This window comes from Macrosteles quadrilineatus, unplaced genomic scaffold (genome assembly GCF_028750875.1).
Source record: "Macrosteles quadrilineatus isolate MER2022 unplaced genomic scaffold, UCM_ALF_1.0 Scaffold_9__3_contigs__length_116548681, whole genome shotgun sequence".
NCBI lineage: Eukaryota > Metazoa > Arthropoda > Insecta > Hemiptera > Cicadellidae > Macrosteles > Macrosteles quadrilineatus.
In genome coordinates, this window is record NW_026542602.1 from 63,951,612 (window position 1) to 63,971,011 (window position 19,400).

A 19,400-nucleotide genomic window follows, 5' to 3' on the forward strand; every position below is an offset into this window, starting at 1 on the left:
TCCCTCTTTTTCTAAAGTCTTCGAGGTTTACTCTTAGCATAGTTAATATGCTGTAGATGTACTGACTGAAGACGGTGAGGATCTTCAAGTCAATAAATAACGGCCTAAAGTGGTCCAAATGGCCAGAATTGGACACAATCCTAACTGCCCTGGCAGTTAACAGCGCTCTGGCGTCTAGTACTTAATAGATAGTAAGCTAACAATTGAAGAGCTATTTGAGGCCCAAGAACAAACCATAGACTACGGAAGCATGTTTTACCAAAAAACCTAAGAAATAACCTAAGAATTTTTTAAAAGTTTTATCTTTGAATATGTTTATTGTGATATTTTATTACAGTACTGTGCTCAGTGGTTACAGGTAGTTCAATCGTTCAATGTGGCAACTTTGCAGAATGTTAGATGTGGAATGGAGAATGGAGTTTGGAGAAGAATGGAAGGGATAAGATCCATGTTTTATCAAAATGTCGGAAATTAGTTGTGACTTTTAGCTATTTATTTATTTTGTGGATCATTTATTAGTGTGACTATTATTATTCCTCAGATTTGTAAGGTGCGTAAATCGTAAATTAATCTTTACAGTGGATAGTGAAATCAATGTCGTAGAGAACTATTTGGGGACAGGCTACAAAATGGATTTTGCTTGTGCGTTTGCCTTTGTCATTCTGTTAATTTATGAGGTGATGATTGTATTTTTGTCTTTCATGTATAACTTGTTTATTTTCTTAACCCCGATTTCAGTTTGCAATAGTCTGTTGTTTTTGGCCTATCCACTAATGGAGAAAAATAGCCCTAAGAGGATATTTTAATTAGGTAGGTAGGCCTAGGCTACTTAAACTTAATTTAGCCTACCTACTTTCTTTTCTTGTCAGGTTAAAAGTTAATAAGTCGACCTAAAATTAACTTTTAGGTCTTGTCGAAACTAACAATAACAATAGGCCTAGGCTAAGTTAATAGGCGACATTTTTACTCGACCATAGCAATTTTACTTAAAAAAAAAACCAGCTAGCAGCTATGTTATCGTGAGCTAGGCCTAGGCCAAGGGACGAATTTCAAAATAACTGTAGGTATAGGTTAATTAAACCCCCCCCCCCCAGAAAACATCATAGGTAGCTTCTTCCTGTCAGGAATAGGCTAGACCGAAAGTTTAGGCAGCTAGGCCTATGTCTAGACTTAGGTAACTTAGTTCTAAAATTTAGGATAGCGATAGCCTAGGCCTAGTTTGTGTTGAATGTCCGGAGAATAAATTATTTAACCCTCCGAGTGTCCCTTGTTTTGGCCTTAATGTCTGCCTATTTTTTGCTCAGCATTTGCAAGGTTTTATTAAAACGGATCTGAGAAGCTTGAAAACAATGTTAATTATACTGTTTTATATACCATTTTGTTTGGAAAATCATGGGCTTCAATATTATACAGTACATAAAACACAAGGAACATTAGTTTCAAAAAAATTTTTTAGGTAAAAAAAAATATTTTGAAAAATTTTCAAAAAAAAACAATAAGTTTGCGCTTAACCCTAGCAGTGGCCAACCGTCGTCTGGTTACGGTATGACGTTGATGCTTAGAATGGCCAAAGTCGTCTGGTTACGGTATGGGCCGAAATTTTTTTAACGGTAAAAAAAACACTTACAATCAACTCAGATTAGAATAATATATATACCATTCGAAAGATCACATCCTGAACTTTCATTTGATTACATAAACAAACCCTGTAGCAGGTATATAACAATGTCACGACGATTAGAAATCAAATGAAATTTTGGCGCGGTACGACTTTTGCAGCCGACACTTGGGAACTGGCGAAACACGTCTTGTTTGGCATTACCCTGCTCGCGTAATTTTCGTCTTGGGATGTTGCGGGTGATACCACTGGATAGCCATTGATTTTATCTTCATTGTGGCAGTGATATTTATAACTAAATATTGATTGCACAATCGGTACAATTTTATGAAAACAGCTGTTTTCGAAATTTCTAACAAATGGCAAACAGTCGTCTGGTGACAGTATGGAAAATACGAATTATATACAGTGAAAGTTATTATTACTAGTCATATAGTATATCATTTTGAAGAGGAAGAAATTTAGATTCAGAGAGTGGCAGCCCTGCACTCAGGGTTATTTCATTTCTGTATGCTCGCATGTAGACGACGGAAGTGAGTCATTACTGCTACAGTCTATCAGCTGTCTTGTATTGCCATTGTTTGTTTGTGTTTTTGCAATAGTTTTATCCGCGATTTATTACGAAATATGTTATTATTTCGTAGTGTTAGTGTAAGTGAAGTGTTGTGTGTGTGTATAGTTATCTTCATGCATAAATATTACTGAATTGTGTGGAATAGTGTTCATAAAAGGTTGTATTTTGTTAGCATCATGTCCTAAAATGACGATTCTGACATTCAGAGATTGTTGTACCTATATAATGATATACCCAAGGTGTTATACATTTTTATAAAGGTAAATGAATAGGCCTACACTACAACATGTTTATAATGGTTTGGGGGTAAAAAATTTTGTAAAAAAGTTATAGCCTATACTAAATAGGCCTACTACTGTATTTTGTTAGCATCATGTCCAAAAATGAAAATTCTGACATTCAGAGGTGCTTATAATGATTTACCCAAGGTGTTATACATTTTTATAAAGGTAAATGAATACACTACAACATGTTTATATTGGTTTGAGTGTAAAAAATTTGGTAAAAAATTATATAGGCTACTAAATACTGTATACTCCATTTTCTCGAAATGCGCAAAAAATTCAAAACGTTCTCAAATTGATACATAATCATAGGTGAAAATAACTTTTTACCATCATACTTAGGCCTATGACTTTTTTGGATTCCTTACTTCATTGGCTTTACAAATATGTAGGCTACATATCATCAGCCTACATAATGTTTCACAACACAAGCAAACACTGTAGGCTATAGTTTACACTTATTTGCGGTTTTGCGGTTATTGTATTATTATGTCCCTATTACGTACCTACAAAAAAAATATTTCTAACATGTTATACATTTTTATGTAGGTAATTGAATACACTACAAGATTATTATGTTGGTTTGAAGTAAAAAAATTTGGTACAAAAGTTGTATACTAAGTAGGCCTACTGTGAATTTTTTTTCTCGAGAAATCGCTAAAATATAAAAACATTATTTTATATACGTATGTTTATAGGTAAAAAATTATTTTTACCATAAACTTTATGACTTTTTTTGATTCCTTACTTCATTAGCTTTACAAACATGTATATATCATTATTAGTATACACATATATTATAGAACTTTTTACAACATAAACTAACACTGTACGGTTTTCAATTTTTTCGGTTCTCCGTTTGTCATTATATTTCGCCCCAAAAACTTATAAAAAAAAATATTTTCCTTACATGTTATATATTTCTATGTAGGGAATTAGATTGTCTACAAAATGTATATAATGAATTTCCCATAAAAAAATCTGTAGAAAAAAAATGCAGAGGCCGCTTTTGAAATTTCAAAAAAAAAAATTCAAATTTTTTTATTTTTTTCACTTAACCGATAAAATACACTGTCTAAATCATTATGATATTACTATTTCTAGATTCTCCTGTTCTTTCCGAACAAAATGAATATGAGGTTGGCTAGGTTTACTTGTACGGTTGAATTTTTACGAATTTTCAAAAAATGGTCTGCAAAATCGCCAAAATGGGTTGGCCATTCCCCACTTCTAACATTGGCCACTGCTAGGGTTAATGAAATTGTATAAATTATAGGCCTATAAATATTTGAAAATAGCCACTTTGTTCTAAATTGTATGAGGATTACAAATATATACTAATATAAGGAAGTAGATTTGCAAATAAATAAGTTATGGGCAAAAAACAGATTTCAGTACATAGCGTTTAGCTAAGAATGCATAGCCTAACCATAGCTAGGAACCTGGCTGATAATTTACATCAATATCACTAGCCTACCTACTTCTTCAGGATCATCAACCAGCCCCTCAAAATCACTTAAATCTTCTTATAATGAACCACGTATAACACTACTTTTGATTTTTAACACTAAAACAATGATAAACGTAATAAAACACATCAGTCATCGGTCCGAGGTTAACCAAGCTGTTAACAAATACGCATGTCAGCTGTCTGCTACAATATTTTCGGAACTAAAATGAAAAGCGCTTAGAGACAGACCTCCGGAGAAAGCTCTGAATCTGTCAAATAAAACGATACCTAACTCGATCCAGTTCAATCCGATTTTGTCAGTCATAGAGCCTTCGCCGTAAACAGTGTTTGTGAGTCGATGCATCGACACAAAACACTACACAAAGTGTGTTATGTGTCGATGCATCGACAAATAACACTCGGAGGGAAATGTTAGGCTACTAACTTACAGTAGGCTAACTTAAATAGAAAACTAAATATCTGCCTAAGTAAGCACATTTAATTAGGTAGTCTAAGTATAAACAAAGACCTGAGCGATGCTGTTTATCCAAATTAAACTTCAAAACTAACTTAACATAGCCTAGGCTAAGTTATTGTTTTCAAATCATCTGTGGCTAAGATACAGATTCTGAACTTAATTTATAGGTCCTACTGAACTTAAGTTTAAACATCGGATGAATAAGTTAACGATAACTTACTTAACCCTCCGAGTGTCATGTGTCGCTTTTGCGACTCACAAACACTGTTTACGGCGACGGCTCTGGGACTGACTGAATCGGGTTGAACTGGATCGAGTTAGGTAATCGTTTTTTTTTTTCAGGAGATTCAGAGCTTTCTCCTGATGTCTGTTTCTATACGCTTTACATTTTAGTTACGAAAATATTGTAGCAGACAGCGGACGTGCGTATTTGTTAACAGCTTGGTTAACCTCGCACCGATGACTGATGTGTTTTATTACGTTCATCATTGTTTTAGTGTTAAAAATCAAAAGTAGTGATATACGTGGTGCATTATAAGAAGATTTAAGTGATTTTGAAGGGCTGGTTGATGATCCTGAAGAAGTAGGTAGGCCTAGTGATATTGATGTAAATTATCAGCTAGATTCCTAGCTATGGTTAGGATATGCAATCTTAGCTAAACGCTATGTACCAAAATAAGTTTTTTGCCCATAACTTATTTATTTGCTTACCTACTTCCTTATATTATTATATTTTTGGAATCCTCATAATATTCTGAACAAAGTGGCTATTTAAAAAAATTTGTAGACCTATAAATTATATTGAGCGCAAACATACATTTTTTTTTTTAATTTATTTTATAATTTTTGAGAAATGTTAACCCCACAAAAATTTTTGAATTTTTTTTTGTAATGTTTTATATGTTACATTGAAGCCCATAATTTTCCAAACAAAATGATACCTATATTAAACAGTATACTTTACATTGTTTTTAAGTTTCTAAGATACATTTTATTTTAATAAATCCCTGCGATTGCGCAATAAATGGGTGAACATTAAGACCAAAACTAGAGACACTTGGAGGGTTAAGTTTACAGTCCCAATAGTCCAAAATGTTTGGGACCAGAGCCTTTTCGGATTAACCTACGGAATCATCTGATAATATATCGTAAGCCCTCACGGAACTGCAGCCATCATCTGTTGATAAACAATAATTAGACCTAATATTTAAAACAGACTGTTAGAAACATGAATGATAGAATCATGACCAGAGATAACTTGCCTACTAGGCTATTAATCTCAACACTTTTCCTCATGTTTAAATAATTTAGCCTATAATTTTTCTTTTCATTTATTTCAATGCCATTACTTCACACACTTTTTGTCTTAAGTTGTGGTCTGTGCTGTGGTTTGGTGAAACGGTTTGCTAACTGGAATTCTGTTGGCAGATGCTTAACAGCCAGTTCGCCTTCTGAAACCTTTAAAGAACCGTCTTGTCTCTGTTGTTTTGTTTTCATATGATTTTCAGGGTTTTCAGCTACGTGCAAGTTTTTAGTTTATTGTGTTATGTTGCGGGTCATGATGCATGACACCAAAGCCTCTTCTAATACAAGGCTACGATCTAATTCCAACTCTAATTCCGTCCTCTAATTGCTGTGGCAATGTCACAACGGCATGCCTATAACTTATATAAACAGCTATAACTTATATATATACAGGAATATAAAACTTGTAAACATAAACAATGCACATACGCTGCATTATAAGTTATAAGTGCAACCGTTTCAGTCTGCTAGGTCCGTAGCATTGCCACTTTTGTCCTGCCTTGTCCTTAGGTCCGTTTGCTACTCAACTGATGAGAACATATTTATCTTGCATTTATTAACTCTAAAATAGATTACTATATGGAATAGAAATATGGGGTGGGACATATTTTACTAGCATAAAACCAATCATTACTTTACAAAATCTTTCATTAGAGTAATGTTAAATAAAACCAAAACTGAACCTTCATCTCCACTTTTCAAAATTAGGCTATTGAAATCTTACCTATCAGGAATATCTAAATGTTTACAAAGTTCTGAAAATATATTTCAATAGATGTGGTTACTGATAGAACAAATCCAAGACATACTAGACTAAGAAGTAAAAACAACGTTTAAATGTACCTACCTAAACCTAGACTAACAATGTTTAACAAATTCTTCAAATTACATTTGGCTCCCACATTTTACAACCTCCTTCCCGAGCTCATCAAACCAAGTGAAAATGTAAATGTATTTAGTAAATTAACATGAAACTACTTGCTTGAAATAGATAGTATAAACACATTTTTTACCTCATTTGTCTAACAACATAGCATAGTTATTTTTATTAATCTTGCACTTATTAAGTCAGGGATGCTCGTTTAGTTCAAATAAGCTGTAAGTTCAGGACACTCCAAAATAGTACTGTAGGCTAATTGCGACGAATTACAGTAGGCCTATAGGGTTAGTTTTCAAATGGATCAAATGGATAGGTAGATAAGGTTTTGTTGTGATAGGTTGCTGTGTTAAAGCTATTGTTTGTGCCTAGTTTTGTAAATTGTTTTTAATTTTGTAATAAAAATACAGTGGTAATGGAGACGGGCTGGACTTCCCAACCACAAGTTGCTTCAATTACTAACAATTTTTATTTCCTGCACAGGTTCTGTAACCTCAGGGCTTTATTGTTCAGTTGTACAGTAGGCCTATAGGGTTAGTTTTCAAATGGATAGGTAGATAAGGTTTTGTTGTGATAGGTTGCTGTGTTAAAGCTATTGTTTGTGCCTAGTTTTGCAAATTGTTTTTAATTTTGTAATAAAAATACAGTGGTAATGGAGACGGGCTGGACTTCCCAGCCACAAGTTGCTTCAATTACCTACTAAAAATTGTTATTTCCCGCACAGGTTCTGTAACCTCAGGGCTTTATTGCTCAATGTTGTGAAGAGTATTTGTTTTTTGTTGTCGTTTATATTAGAATAAATAGGCTACAATAACTTATGTACAACCTTAGTTTATAAAGAGATATTGTATTGTACCTATTGTATTTTGAAAAGAACAATAAAGAATTTTTCAATTCAATTCAATTTCTACAAAAATTGAAATAATCTTATTGGACCTGGAAAACTTTATGAATACCCAAATACAGGATTTAAACATCAAACAGCTATCCTAAGCATTAAGGGAACCTTTTGGGTGTATGAGTTTGGGCTAGACATCCTGTTTCCAGAAAATCAAACACAAAATACTCATCGTGTAAAATAATCTTGACAGCACCAAACTGTCTTAGCCTAATTGGGTGACTAAAATGAAGCCACCTCAAACTTAAGACAAATAATTAGGCTAATAAGCCTAATAGTACACTTACGAGAAAATGGCCTAGGTGAAAAACAGCCCTATCCTAAAAGCAAACCCCAAGTCTTTCTAAAGGGAGCTCTGGGGGATTTTGTTACCCTCTTCACAAAAGTATTTTCCAAGGCCAGAAAGCCCCAGTAACACAAAATTAAGGTACAAACAAACAAATTACAAGAGCTTAAGTCCTAACTAAAATTTTCACAGAAATTTGGCCTCGGGTTAGGAGTTTTCAACGATAGACAAAAACAAATACACCTAATAATTAGACTAATAATGATGAATTGGCTGTAGTGCTGCCAGTGTATTCCTTACCCCAGTAACTTGCTTTTCTAACTAGGTAAAGTCTTCAAAATTACACTGAATTTAAGTTGGAAAACCAGTACCCTAGTTAAAATTGGGAAAACTGAGAAAGTTAATTCCCATGACCAATGCCGACAAAGTGTTGCAGGTTTCCAGCAGAGCCATAGCCATGACAAAACGTGAACCATATAAAAAATAGAGCAGTGACATTATAGACAGCGGAGTAGTATTTTTAAGTAGGCTATGTGTATAGTGCGTTTGACATTTATGTCTTGGTGTGTAAACAACGTCTTACAGTGGAATGCCTGATTATGCTGCAGGAGCTGATTGAAAAAGGCAACTTTATTGATGACTAACACTGGATCAGCTCCTCAGGGGCTAAAATATATAGCCTAGATTTTAATTGAATATAGAAATTTAGGAGTAATCAGGCATTACAAGTAAGCTATGTTTCCTTTGTTTCTACTTTTTATTTTCTGGTACCATCTCGCATTGAGTTGTTATATTTGTTGCAGGCATGCTGAGCCTCTAGGATGTGTGACCAGACTGAAGTGACGTATTCACCCGGAGATGTGGTGTGGGTCAAGCTGGGATCCTTATGGTGGCCCAGTCAGGTCCAGGACTACGACAAGCTACCAGAGGAGATTACACACGACCTGCGCAAGCGGCCGATAGCTGTCGTCAAGTTCTTTCAAGAAGACTCTTAGTGAGTAACGTCTCTTTTCTCTTGTAAATTAGTAGACTACATCTGAGGATGTCCAGCAAAACCCTCCAACTGGTGGTTATGTATGACCTGGTCTGTGAATTGTTAGTGAATTTTGTGTGGGACCGAGATATTTGGAAGGGTTGCCACCCCCAAAGCAGAATGTTTTTAAACTTTCTGTAATGGACTTGGAACAATCCTAAAATTTTCTGCGGCCTTACACGATCCAAGTTGCGTGTAAATAAACCGTGTGTGTGATAGTTATGATAAAAATTTGTAACTAGGCTACTATAAGTTTTCAAAAGCTCGTATCGGTTCAAAAACGCCTACTGTTATTACATTGAATCACTTTGGTCATTCGGTTATTCTACCTAGACAGTATCTGTTCTTCCTCACTATTGATACACCAAATATTGACATCGCAGCTTTTGTTTATGTAATGCATGGCGTTCTGTAGCGTAACTGTTTGTAGAAAGGGAAATTTTTCAGCAGAAAATAAAGTTGTCAACTTCCTTAAGAAATATTTTCTACAAAAAAAAAAAAATAATTTTCCAACTTGTTGTGTAGCATTTTCTGCAGAAACTTATACAGGTTAAATGTAAGAAAGGGCCATGTAGCCCTATCTTTGCTTGTAAATATTAATAATCGTTCAAATAAAAACATAAAAATGTATAAAAAACAACCACATGGGCAGGTTAAGCTTTTGCAGGCCTCCTCGTCTTTTTGCGACAATGTCGCACTGTCACCCTTGGTAGTAGTTGCTTTGGGGGTTGCCACTAGCCTACTCTATTAGTTACCCTTTTTCATATACAGATGGTTTGTATTACAGAGACTTTTATGTTTCTACATTCCAATAACACCACAATTTCAGGTTTGAAATAATGGATGAGATATAGTCCTAGAATTTTAATTTCTGAGTACCAGTAGCCTACAACAATCATGATTGAAGTGATTAAAACTTGTGCATCCAGAATTCTTAATCTCTTTGTTAAATATTTCTAATTCTCAAGTATTTTCTGATGAAGCAGTCCCACTTTGTTCTTAACTTACGGTATGTCATTCTTCTTATTAGCACTTTTGCATCTTGAACAAATTTCCTTCTTTCTTGAATAATAAGGCACCGTCATTTTTCTACTCATTGAATGTGAGTCGGTGGCTCAGTCGGTAGCGTCACGGGCTTCGGGCCCAAGGCAGCGATGTCGTGGGTTTGGATCCTGGTCACTGCCACTAAAATTTATCAGCACAGTTCACCTTTGTACTGTACCGGCTCACTCCTTGCTTTGCTGTACGATCCACGCACGGGCGCTTAGTCTATGTGGACGGGCAAATGCAAGGTTGAAAGAGGCCGCCAACCTCTTAAAAAAAAAAAATATATATATTGGGAACACACCATTGGGAAACAGGTTTGCGTATACATTGCTCAACTAAACATTAATAAGTTAATTTTTCTCATTGACGGTTCATGCACTGGTCACAACTTGCTCACTAAAAAGATAAAATTGAATAGAATCTTATTCATTCCTATATCAATGTTCATGCAAATATTATTTTATTTGTCAAGCCATCGGTCAGTACCAAAGCTGTTATAGTCATAAACTAGGCAATAGTCCTTAGAAGCTATATATTTTTTTAATTTTAAGCCCAGACAGTTCTGTAGTTTTTTGATTTTTATATAATAGTATAGAAGTATAGATTGTAAAAATTAAATAATATTTTGTTTTGCAGCGAGTATGTGAAGAATTTAAACCAGATCTACCACTACAATTGTCGGAGGAAAGAAGAATTTATTAAGAAGGGTCTAGGTAACTATATTATTATAAACAGGCTTAGTAGTTAACGTATTATTGTAGCTTCTTTTCAGATTAACTTAGTCTGGTTTTGTTAAGATTATGCTTCAAAGAACTATTTATATACCTCTATATAGCCAAGCATGTTTCTTTAAAACCTTTTTACTCAGCTCATGTTCATCACAGGGAAAATCTACACATACTGTTAGAAAGATATTTTCCTGTGGATGTGCATTCCCTTTATAAATTAAAATACGGTAGACTAAAAATAAGCTAATATAATAATTTGAAATTAAAAAAAAAATTCAGATGGATATAATGGGTTATCAGTGCTGGTGACAAAATAACAACAAAATATAAACAGAAAATCAAAACAAATGGAAGAACTTCAAATTGCATGGTTTATTTACAAGTGTGGGAAGAAGATAGGGCATCTGTACATTACATATTTTGTTCGAGTTTTCGACCTCTAGTAACTATTAATTCATTTAAACCATTTTAAAATCAGTTAATCTTTAATTATGTTTTGGTAAATTTTCTAGATGATATTAAGTAGAAAATATAAGTAGTAAGTTATAGGCTATTCTACGCCATGTATAACTGTGCAAATAATTAACATAATTTGTTCATAGTTACCCACAGGAGGAATATGTGAAATAACTATGCTCTTATTTGTCAGTTAAAACAGAACAGAGAATGCAAAATGTAGACAACCTCTTTGGTCTCAAAATAAAATCATAGTGTTTTCAAAACCATCCACAAAATTGTTACATACGTTTTACATATTTAAACGTCAGGAAAAATCTACGTAAACCAGTTGTACAGTTGCACTTTCCTGAACATCTGTTCTGTTTCAGACATGGTGAGATCATCAAACACCCGAGAAGTGCCATCGAACATGAGCATGTTTCCCAACGACATAGTGATGGCCGAACACATCACTGGAGGAGATCCAAACATCCTAGAGAGTGAAGCTTTTGCTCCCGAAGAAAAGACTAACTACAGCGACTTATTTGGTTCTGCTAAAAAGTCATCGGGGAAAAAAGGTAAAGCTGAAGCCCTTAAAAAAGAGTTCAGGCGTCATAGTGAATCCCCTGTCAGGAACAATCGTAAAAGTTTTTCTAACTTACCAGCCACTATACCTAGACCAATCACTCATCCGCGGTTTATCACTAAAGCTTTGGAAGGGAAGTCAGATCATGAAGTCCGGATAAGATGTCAAATCTCTTTACCAAGAGACGATGAAGAGGATGTTGACATGAATGCTGATAAAAAGAAATACAAGTGTCATTTATGCGATTTTCAATCAGCCCGATTGAATGTCATAGTTTTACACAATAAGTCCCACAGTGCCGGCTTTATTGAAGCTCAAAATTCCATTAAAGCCAAGTTAAAAGGGAAAGAAAGAGAGAGAGTTTCTGTGGGTCCTATATCTCTTGGTGAACAAACTCCAACAAGTGTTACAAGCCGGGGCAGGGTAAAAAGTCTGCCTAAGAAGTTAATGGACTACACTGACGAACCACCTCCAAAAATGTTAAAAGAAAGGACATACGGTAAACCAGTCAAAGAAGAGACGACAGAGTCTCCAACTGAAATCCTAGTTGAAAAATCTCCTAAAAAGCAAAAGGTCGTTTCTGAAAAAACTGCTGTTAAAAGACCATTGTTTGGAAAGCGCAAATCAGCTAAGGAGAAGGCCGAAATTGCAGCAAAAATAAAACAAGAAAATGAGGCCATGAAAGAAACACTATTAAAAGATTGGGATGATGATGATGTGAATGAAGAAGAAGTAGAACTGGAAAGGCTGAAACAAGCTCTGGAATCAACAACAACTTCAAGTCTTGAAGATGACGAGATTGATAGTCCTGCTAAGATAAAAAAGACAGTTGACCAAGAAAAAACATCTGGTAAAAGTAAAACCTCAACTAGAAATGATAGTTCTAGTAGTAAAACTATAAGTGATGATGTTAAAACTAAAGTGTTTGAGTTTGATGATTCAGAGGATTGTTTGCCTGTGAACATAAATTTCAGACTTAAGAATAAGCAAGAAAAGTTTACGGATGATAAATTTAAAAAGCCTAGGCCTCCAAAGCCTTTAAGCAAACCAAAGTCTAAATCATTGACACCCCCAACTCCACCACCTCCTCTTTTTAGTGAAAAGAAAGATGAGGAAAAAGACACAGCTGATTTGACAGAAGCGTTTAATGCTCTTCTTGAAGAAACATCTGTTCCTGTTCTCCCAGAGATACCCAATGCAAGTGCTAGTGTGAACTCTTCATTTAGTGACCAGACAAGCGACATTAGTTCATCAACCGATCTAGTTCGTATAACAGACACTTCTGGAGATTCAGGCTCAAAAATGATTTTGGATTATTTACCTAAAGAATCAGTTTCGGTCAATAGTGAATCACTGATGGAATGCACTAGTTCTGATAACGAAGAAGTAAACACATCAGATAAAGTTGATATAAGTTCTGTTGAAGATCTGGAAACCAGTAAGAACCAAAAAAACATGATGGAAGTCTCGGCAGTCCCCAGTGCCGAGACGGATTCTGAAGTTTTATCTTCTGGGGACGCCTCAACCACTCGTCTTAATTTAAATTCTCAAACAGAAGAACCCATTCCTCCAACAGATGGTAAAGCTAGTGGTGAAGATTCAACTTCAACAGAGATAACATCGACTTGTGAAGGTTCAAAGGGATTTCTTGATAGAAAAGATCAACCACACGTAAATAATTGTTCCTTAGACGAATCGACCCAAAATAAGACTGATAACACTGCAAATTCTTCTCATGATGATACACACACGAGAACTGAAAATGTTGACACACCTAATAAGTCTCATGATGATGCTAGCTTGGTCAATGATGACTCATCTTCGTTTGAATTGAATTCAAAAATCTTGACAGAATCTAAAATATCAGACAATGAATCTGTAAGTGGTTGCCAAAAATATGATTCAGAGCTAAGGCCTGATGAAATGTCTGTTAATCAGAAAAGTGAATCAACTCCAACAGCTAGTGTTGAAAGTGAACAAAATGTGATTTCTGATCCTGTTGTGCAAGATGATGAAAATAAGGTTGACATCAGTACGATGGATACTGACGTTAAAAAGGAGATTCCAACTAGCAAAGAAACCAAAGTTCTTATTAAAGAAGAACACTGTATATCTGGATTTAGTTCAAATGAACAACTTGTAACCCAAGATGTTGTTTCGCATTCAGGTGCCAATGTACAGATAATAGTGCCCTCTAATCAGGATTCTAACACTGGGTCTAGCAATTATCACCAGCAACAAGTAGAAACTATCCTTATGCCAGATCAAGGAAGTACTGTTAACCAAACTATGTCCCAAAGTCTTCAGGACATGGAACTTGATATTAATTCAATGCCTGTTATTATTGGGGGAGAAGATTTTATCCAGTCAGAACAACCAAAGCCACATTTGATTCCTATTCAACCTAAATATTCTGAAAGTATTGTAATTAGCCCCAAAGTCAATGTTGCTACTTCATCTAAACCTGAGAGTGTTGTACATTTCAGCGAACCATCTTCATCCACTCAAAATATTAAGTCAGTAGTATCACTTCCTGGTAAAGGTGGAAAAGGAGGAGGACGAGGTGGAAGATCCCCAAAAGTTACTTCTAAAACAATTAAATTGTCTGCTTCTGCACTGAAAAATCTCGGATCTCTTCCAAAAGGTGGCAATCAACAAGTGTTGATCTTGAAGACTGCAAGTAGCAAAGACAGTCAAGATAAAGGAACGATCCAAAAAACTCAAGGACCTTTAAATCTGATTCAGCATGGCAATAAAATATTGATTGTAAATAATCCACAAATGACAGGACAAAACAAAATAAAACTAAATCCACAACAACAGCAATTGTTAACTGGAGGTAAACTGGCTCCGGGTACAAGAGTTTTCACTAGTAAAGTAGTCGCTACAACAACCCCACCTTCCAATGACAGCAACAAAACCAGTACATCAAGGCCTCCATCAAAAACTACTCAGAAACTTGTAATTAGTAAAGGTGGAGTTTTAACAAATGTGTCAAAAAGTGTAATTATTAACAATAGTTCCGCTGGTAAAATAATTTCAACAGTTTCAGGACTTAAAAACTTAGCAACAAGTAAAGGACAAACTATTGTTGCCCATAACATTTTAAACACCAAAGGAGGTCTTATTATTCCAAGTTCATCTCAGAATGTATCTTCAAGCAATAAGACCACTACTCTAATAACTTCTCAAAGTTTACCCTCAAGTAAGGGTATGATATTAACACCGATAGCTAGTAAAGGTGGGCAGATTATTTCAGGAAACTCAAAGTTGAGAATAGTATCCTCTAAAGCTCCTTTAAGTGGAACTCGGTTTGTTGTTCAAGGTTCTCCAAAAAAACCAACTACTGTTGATACACAGTCAAAAGGTCAACAAATTAAGTTGATTAGTGGGTTGAGGGGGCAATCATCAGGAAATACTATTTTCATTCAAACAAGTCAAGGTTTAGTGGCAAAAACAATATCTTCAAACACCGTTGCAGCAGCTACTACAACAAAAACTATTACAGCGACACTTCCAAAATCAATAGCTGGATCTATTACATCCCCAACTAAGATTCGCATGTCAGCATCACCAGTTAAGACACCTATTGTTATTCAGCAGCCTCAGTCAAACGTGTCCATTCAACAAATTGTACAACAACCTGTTTCTGTTCAACCATCATCAATGGTCAAAGTACAACATTCTTTACCTGTGCAACCAGTAAAGATTCAACCCATGTCTGTACAACCAGCTCCTACTGTCAAGAAAGTAACTGCGCCAAAATCCCGACAAAGTCCAAACATTTTACAAAAACCTCCACGAAAATCTACTCCCCGTGCTCCTAAAGGCGGTGGTCCCAAAGCTGGTGGTCCTAAAGCTGGTGGTCCTAAAGGAGGTGGTCGCTCTAAAGCTCAGTCTGCCACAAAAAAATCAGAACCCTTGATTCTTTCCACTTCAACTAGTTTGCCAGTAATAACTCAGCCTTCCCTTGTCCAAGCACAGATCCCACAGAATTCAGATGGAATGCTTTATTTAACAATCGATGAATCTGGAAACTACAGACAGATAGATAGTAAATCACTTCTGACCCTAGAAGGAGGTTCTACTGACACTCCACAGACTATTTACATCCCTGCGAGTAGTCAGCCTCAGGATGTCGGTAATGTTTTTCTAACCATCGATGATGCAGGAATGACTCAGCTTGTCAACATAGCACCACCTACATCCAGTACATCTTTCAATCAAGAGACTCCTGCACCTGCTCAAGATATCCTGGCCAAAGCATTAGCAAATACTCAAGTGTTTCAACAGGAAACCATAATGCCAGATGTGGATGTCAGCTCTGCTCTAGTTTCTACTGTAGATTCAAGTTCACTCGCCTCTGCTTCATTTGTGGAGCAGCCACACTACCCTGCACCCTCCTTATCACACTCTGTGCAAGAGACGTCACTTACTCTCACACAACCCATCATGACTCCCCTCGAGGTACCTTCGAATGTGTCCCCGAGTCTCGGTCAGATCTCAGCGTTGCCGTCTAATTATATTTCATCAAACCTACTGAACACTAAACAGAAAGGTATTCATCCCTCAATGCCTTTGTTGACTGAAGAATCACTGACGAGTCAGACACGAGGTGAACCGATTTTCTTGTTAGACTCGTCAAATAATATAATTCCCTTGACTTCTGGATCTCAGACATCGTTTCAACTGACACTAGATGACAGTATGGTGACAATGACTTCGGGGGCTAGTGGGTCCGTCCTCCCACAAACATACCAAGTTGTCACTAGTGATCTGTTAACATCCCAACTGATCACACAGGGGGAGAAACAGCAAGAAGACGCTTCACAGAGCATGCATTTTACTGTACTTCAGGAAGCAAACCAGATGTCTTCAGAAGATGCACAGACAGCCCAAGGCAGTGGCATTTTGAGGGAAGCTCTTGAAGCTCCTCAGACTTTTAAAAGTGAGTCATTCACAAACAGTGTTGAAACCACTCAAAGTGAAAATCTGGCAAACTCTGTCCAAATTGAAAGCACAGATATAGAGAGTTGTAGGTTAGTTGATTTTCACCCAGCTGATCCTTTGCCTGAACACATCAGTAATGAGCAGCATCTCGCGGGTGAGGAAACTGTAGCTGAAGAAGCTCAACATTCCTTGAAAAGGAGTTTGGGTGAAGAAGAGACAGTGACGAGTTCCTCCGATCACCAAGATGATGCAAAGAGAATCAGGCTAGAGGAAAGATAATGTGTTTTAGTTCATTAGTGTGTACAGTTGCATAGTCGTGTAATATATATTTATAAATATATAATTAGATCATTGTATAGTAAACTTAAGAATATCAATTTATTCTTAAAGATTTAATTTTTATATTTTGGACTGATCATACATCTTTATTCACATCTGAAATGTATATACCATGAATCAAATTATATTCTTGGCTATTTATAATCACAATCACGAGTGTTATAATTATTTATAGTTTTTAAGTTATTACTTTTGGCCTTTTGGGTATGTCCTTTAATTTATTGATAAAATATGTGAGTACCAAGACCTATCCTATTTTAGTTTTGTGTTATGGAATGAGTCATAGAAAATACAAAATTGCAGGATCCAGATTCACAAAAATTACTATAACTGATTCAAAACTAATGAGAGTTTGTAACTTTATTTTTTTACTGTTTATTGTAACAGAAAACTATGTGTACTAATGTATTAATTCATGGAGGGTGCATTTTGTTATGAGGTTAATTATGTATATAACTTATAATTTTGTTCTGAACTTTACATACCTTGCACCAACCAAACAATAGAATAATTTTGTGTAGTTTTGTTTTAGTAAATTCAAACACTTTCAAATTATTGAATCATGTTTTGTAAAAAATTCTTTTTAGGTAAATAATTGGGATATCTATGATCATAAATATTGTGTTGGTTTTAAGTGATAGTAATGGCCAACTATTAGTTTCTTATGAAAATATTGTGTAGGGTGTGTATGTATATATACATATTTTTTAAGCAACAATGTTCTTCTGTAATTTATTTAATCATGTCTGAACAAATGTTTTCAGACTTCTTTTTTGGAGCTAGTTAAAAAAGCGAGAACCCAAAAGAAAGTTATTTTGTTAAATTAAGATTAATAATGACCTCTTTTTTGTAATGTGAACTAAAAGACATTTTATTTGTGCAATGGTAATTATCTGAACTATTTAAAAAAAAAACCTCACCCCCAAAATGTTTTGCAATTTGATTAATTACTTTTTTTAGCATATCTGTGTTGAGTTTTGTTGTCAGTTTAAAAATGTTTTTGAGTAAAATAAGAATATTTAAACAAATTTAATTATTTTAAAAGCTTTAAAAGTTGCGTCAAAATTTGATGAAATTTTCTTAGTGCACGATATTTTTGATACCATGTTTAATGTATATTGTCAGATCAGATTTGGAATTATATTTTTTTTGTTGATTGTGAATATTTTAAAAGTGTTATACTGTATATCATAGATTAGGCTACTGTAAGGATTTTCTAACTGTATTCCAGAGTTTTTGTTTATTTTGCTTGATGGCAGTCTGTTGAAGTAAATTGTATAATTAAGGAAAATGAGTTTTTATCCAATACCTTTTTTAGTGAATTTCCCATACAGGAAATGAGCTATTATCGTAGGTCTCGTGGTAAGACTTAAGCCTGAAACCGATTTACTTTTTTGTTTATAGGTCCCTAGAAGCCATTCATATTCATATATGAGGCCGTTGATAAAGTAAAAATAATCAAGAATCAAGAATCAAGAATCAAGAATCAAGATCTTTATTGTCATTGACCTTTTACAAGGAATAGACATAGTCAACAATAGAAATAAAAACTAAAGCTATAAAATACAGTGGGTTCTAAATTAAAAATTAATATTAACATCAGAAACTAAGTACTCTGTTATACAGTAATATGGATTTTGGATGAGCCACTCAAACATTTTAGACTTAAACCTATTAAAAGGAACCTGTTTTGCTGCCAGACCTAATTTGTTAAAAAACCGTATGCAATTTATTTTATGGCAGTTATCTGTTTTGGCCAATCTATGAGCAGGGATATCTAGATTGGATTTGCCTCTTGTATTGTAAGAGTGTATACTCTCTCTACAAGTGAATTGATGAAGATTGGCTTTAGTGTAGAGGAGTATGTGAAAAATATACAAATTTACAACGGTCATAATTTTAAGGTCTATAAAAAGAAGTCGACAGCTATCCACAGGGCCAGCCCCACAGATTGTTCGTATGACTTTTTTTTGTAATAAAAGAATTTCATGGGTGTGGGGGGAGTGTCCCCATAGTATAATCCCGTAAGAAATATGAGATTGAAAAAAACCAAAATAAGTAATCCAAAGGTATTCATTACTAACAAAATCTCTGAGTTTCCAAATTAGATAATTTACTCTGGAAATTTTTTTACAAGTGATTTCTATGTGCTCTTGCCAATTTAATTTTGAATCAATTTGGAAGCCTAATAATTTTACAGATTTTAATTCATTGTCAAGTGGGGATAGACTCAAAAGAATTTTCTGTGTTTTTTCTTGATTACATGTCAATTTATTTGAAGAAAACCAATTTAGTGCTGATGTTATTGATTCATTAGTAATTAAATCAAGCTCATGGATATCTCTATTTGTTGCAATCAAAGTTGTGTCATCAGCATATACAACAGTGTCTACATCAACATTCCTCGGCAGGTCATTTATCGAGATTAAAAACAAGAAGGGTCCCAAAACCGAGCCCTGTGGAACACCTACTTCAACCAATCTTAAGTTAGACTGACTGCCTCCAACAG

The 19,400-nt window shown here is 34.9% G+C and overlaps 1 protein-coding gene across 3 annotated transcripts; it reads left to right on the top strand.

The window, feature by feature from the left end:
• The first annotated feature begins 438 nt into the window (after window positions 1-438).
• LOC129002207 (mucin-2-like) lies at window positions 439-18,182 on the top strand. Of its 3 annotated transcripts, none has more exons than XM_054429849.1 (4): window positions 439-550; window positions 8,574-8,764; window positions 10,487-10,563; window positions 11,406-18,182. In XM_054429849.1, the coding sequence occupies exons 2-4, from the start codon at window positions 8,592-8,594 to the stop codon at window positions 16,829-16,831; spliced, it is 5,676 nt and encodes a 1,891-aa protein (XP_054285824.1). In that variant the 5' UTR covers window positions 439-550; window positions 8,574-8,591; the 3' UTR covers window positions 16,832-18,182. The 3 variants fall into 3 exon arrangements, with proteins under 3 accessions (XP_054285824.1, XP_054285827.1, XP_054285825.1); XM_054429852.1 differs by lacking the exon at window positions 439-550 and adding an exon at window positions 659-677; XM_054429850.1 differs by lacking the exon at window positions 439-550 and adding an exon at window positions 791-810.
• Window positions 18,183-19,400: the final 1,218 nt, after the last annotated feature.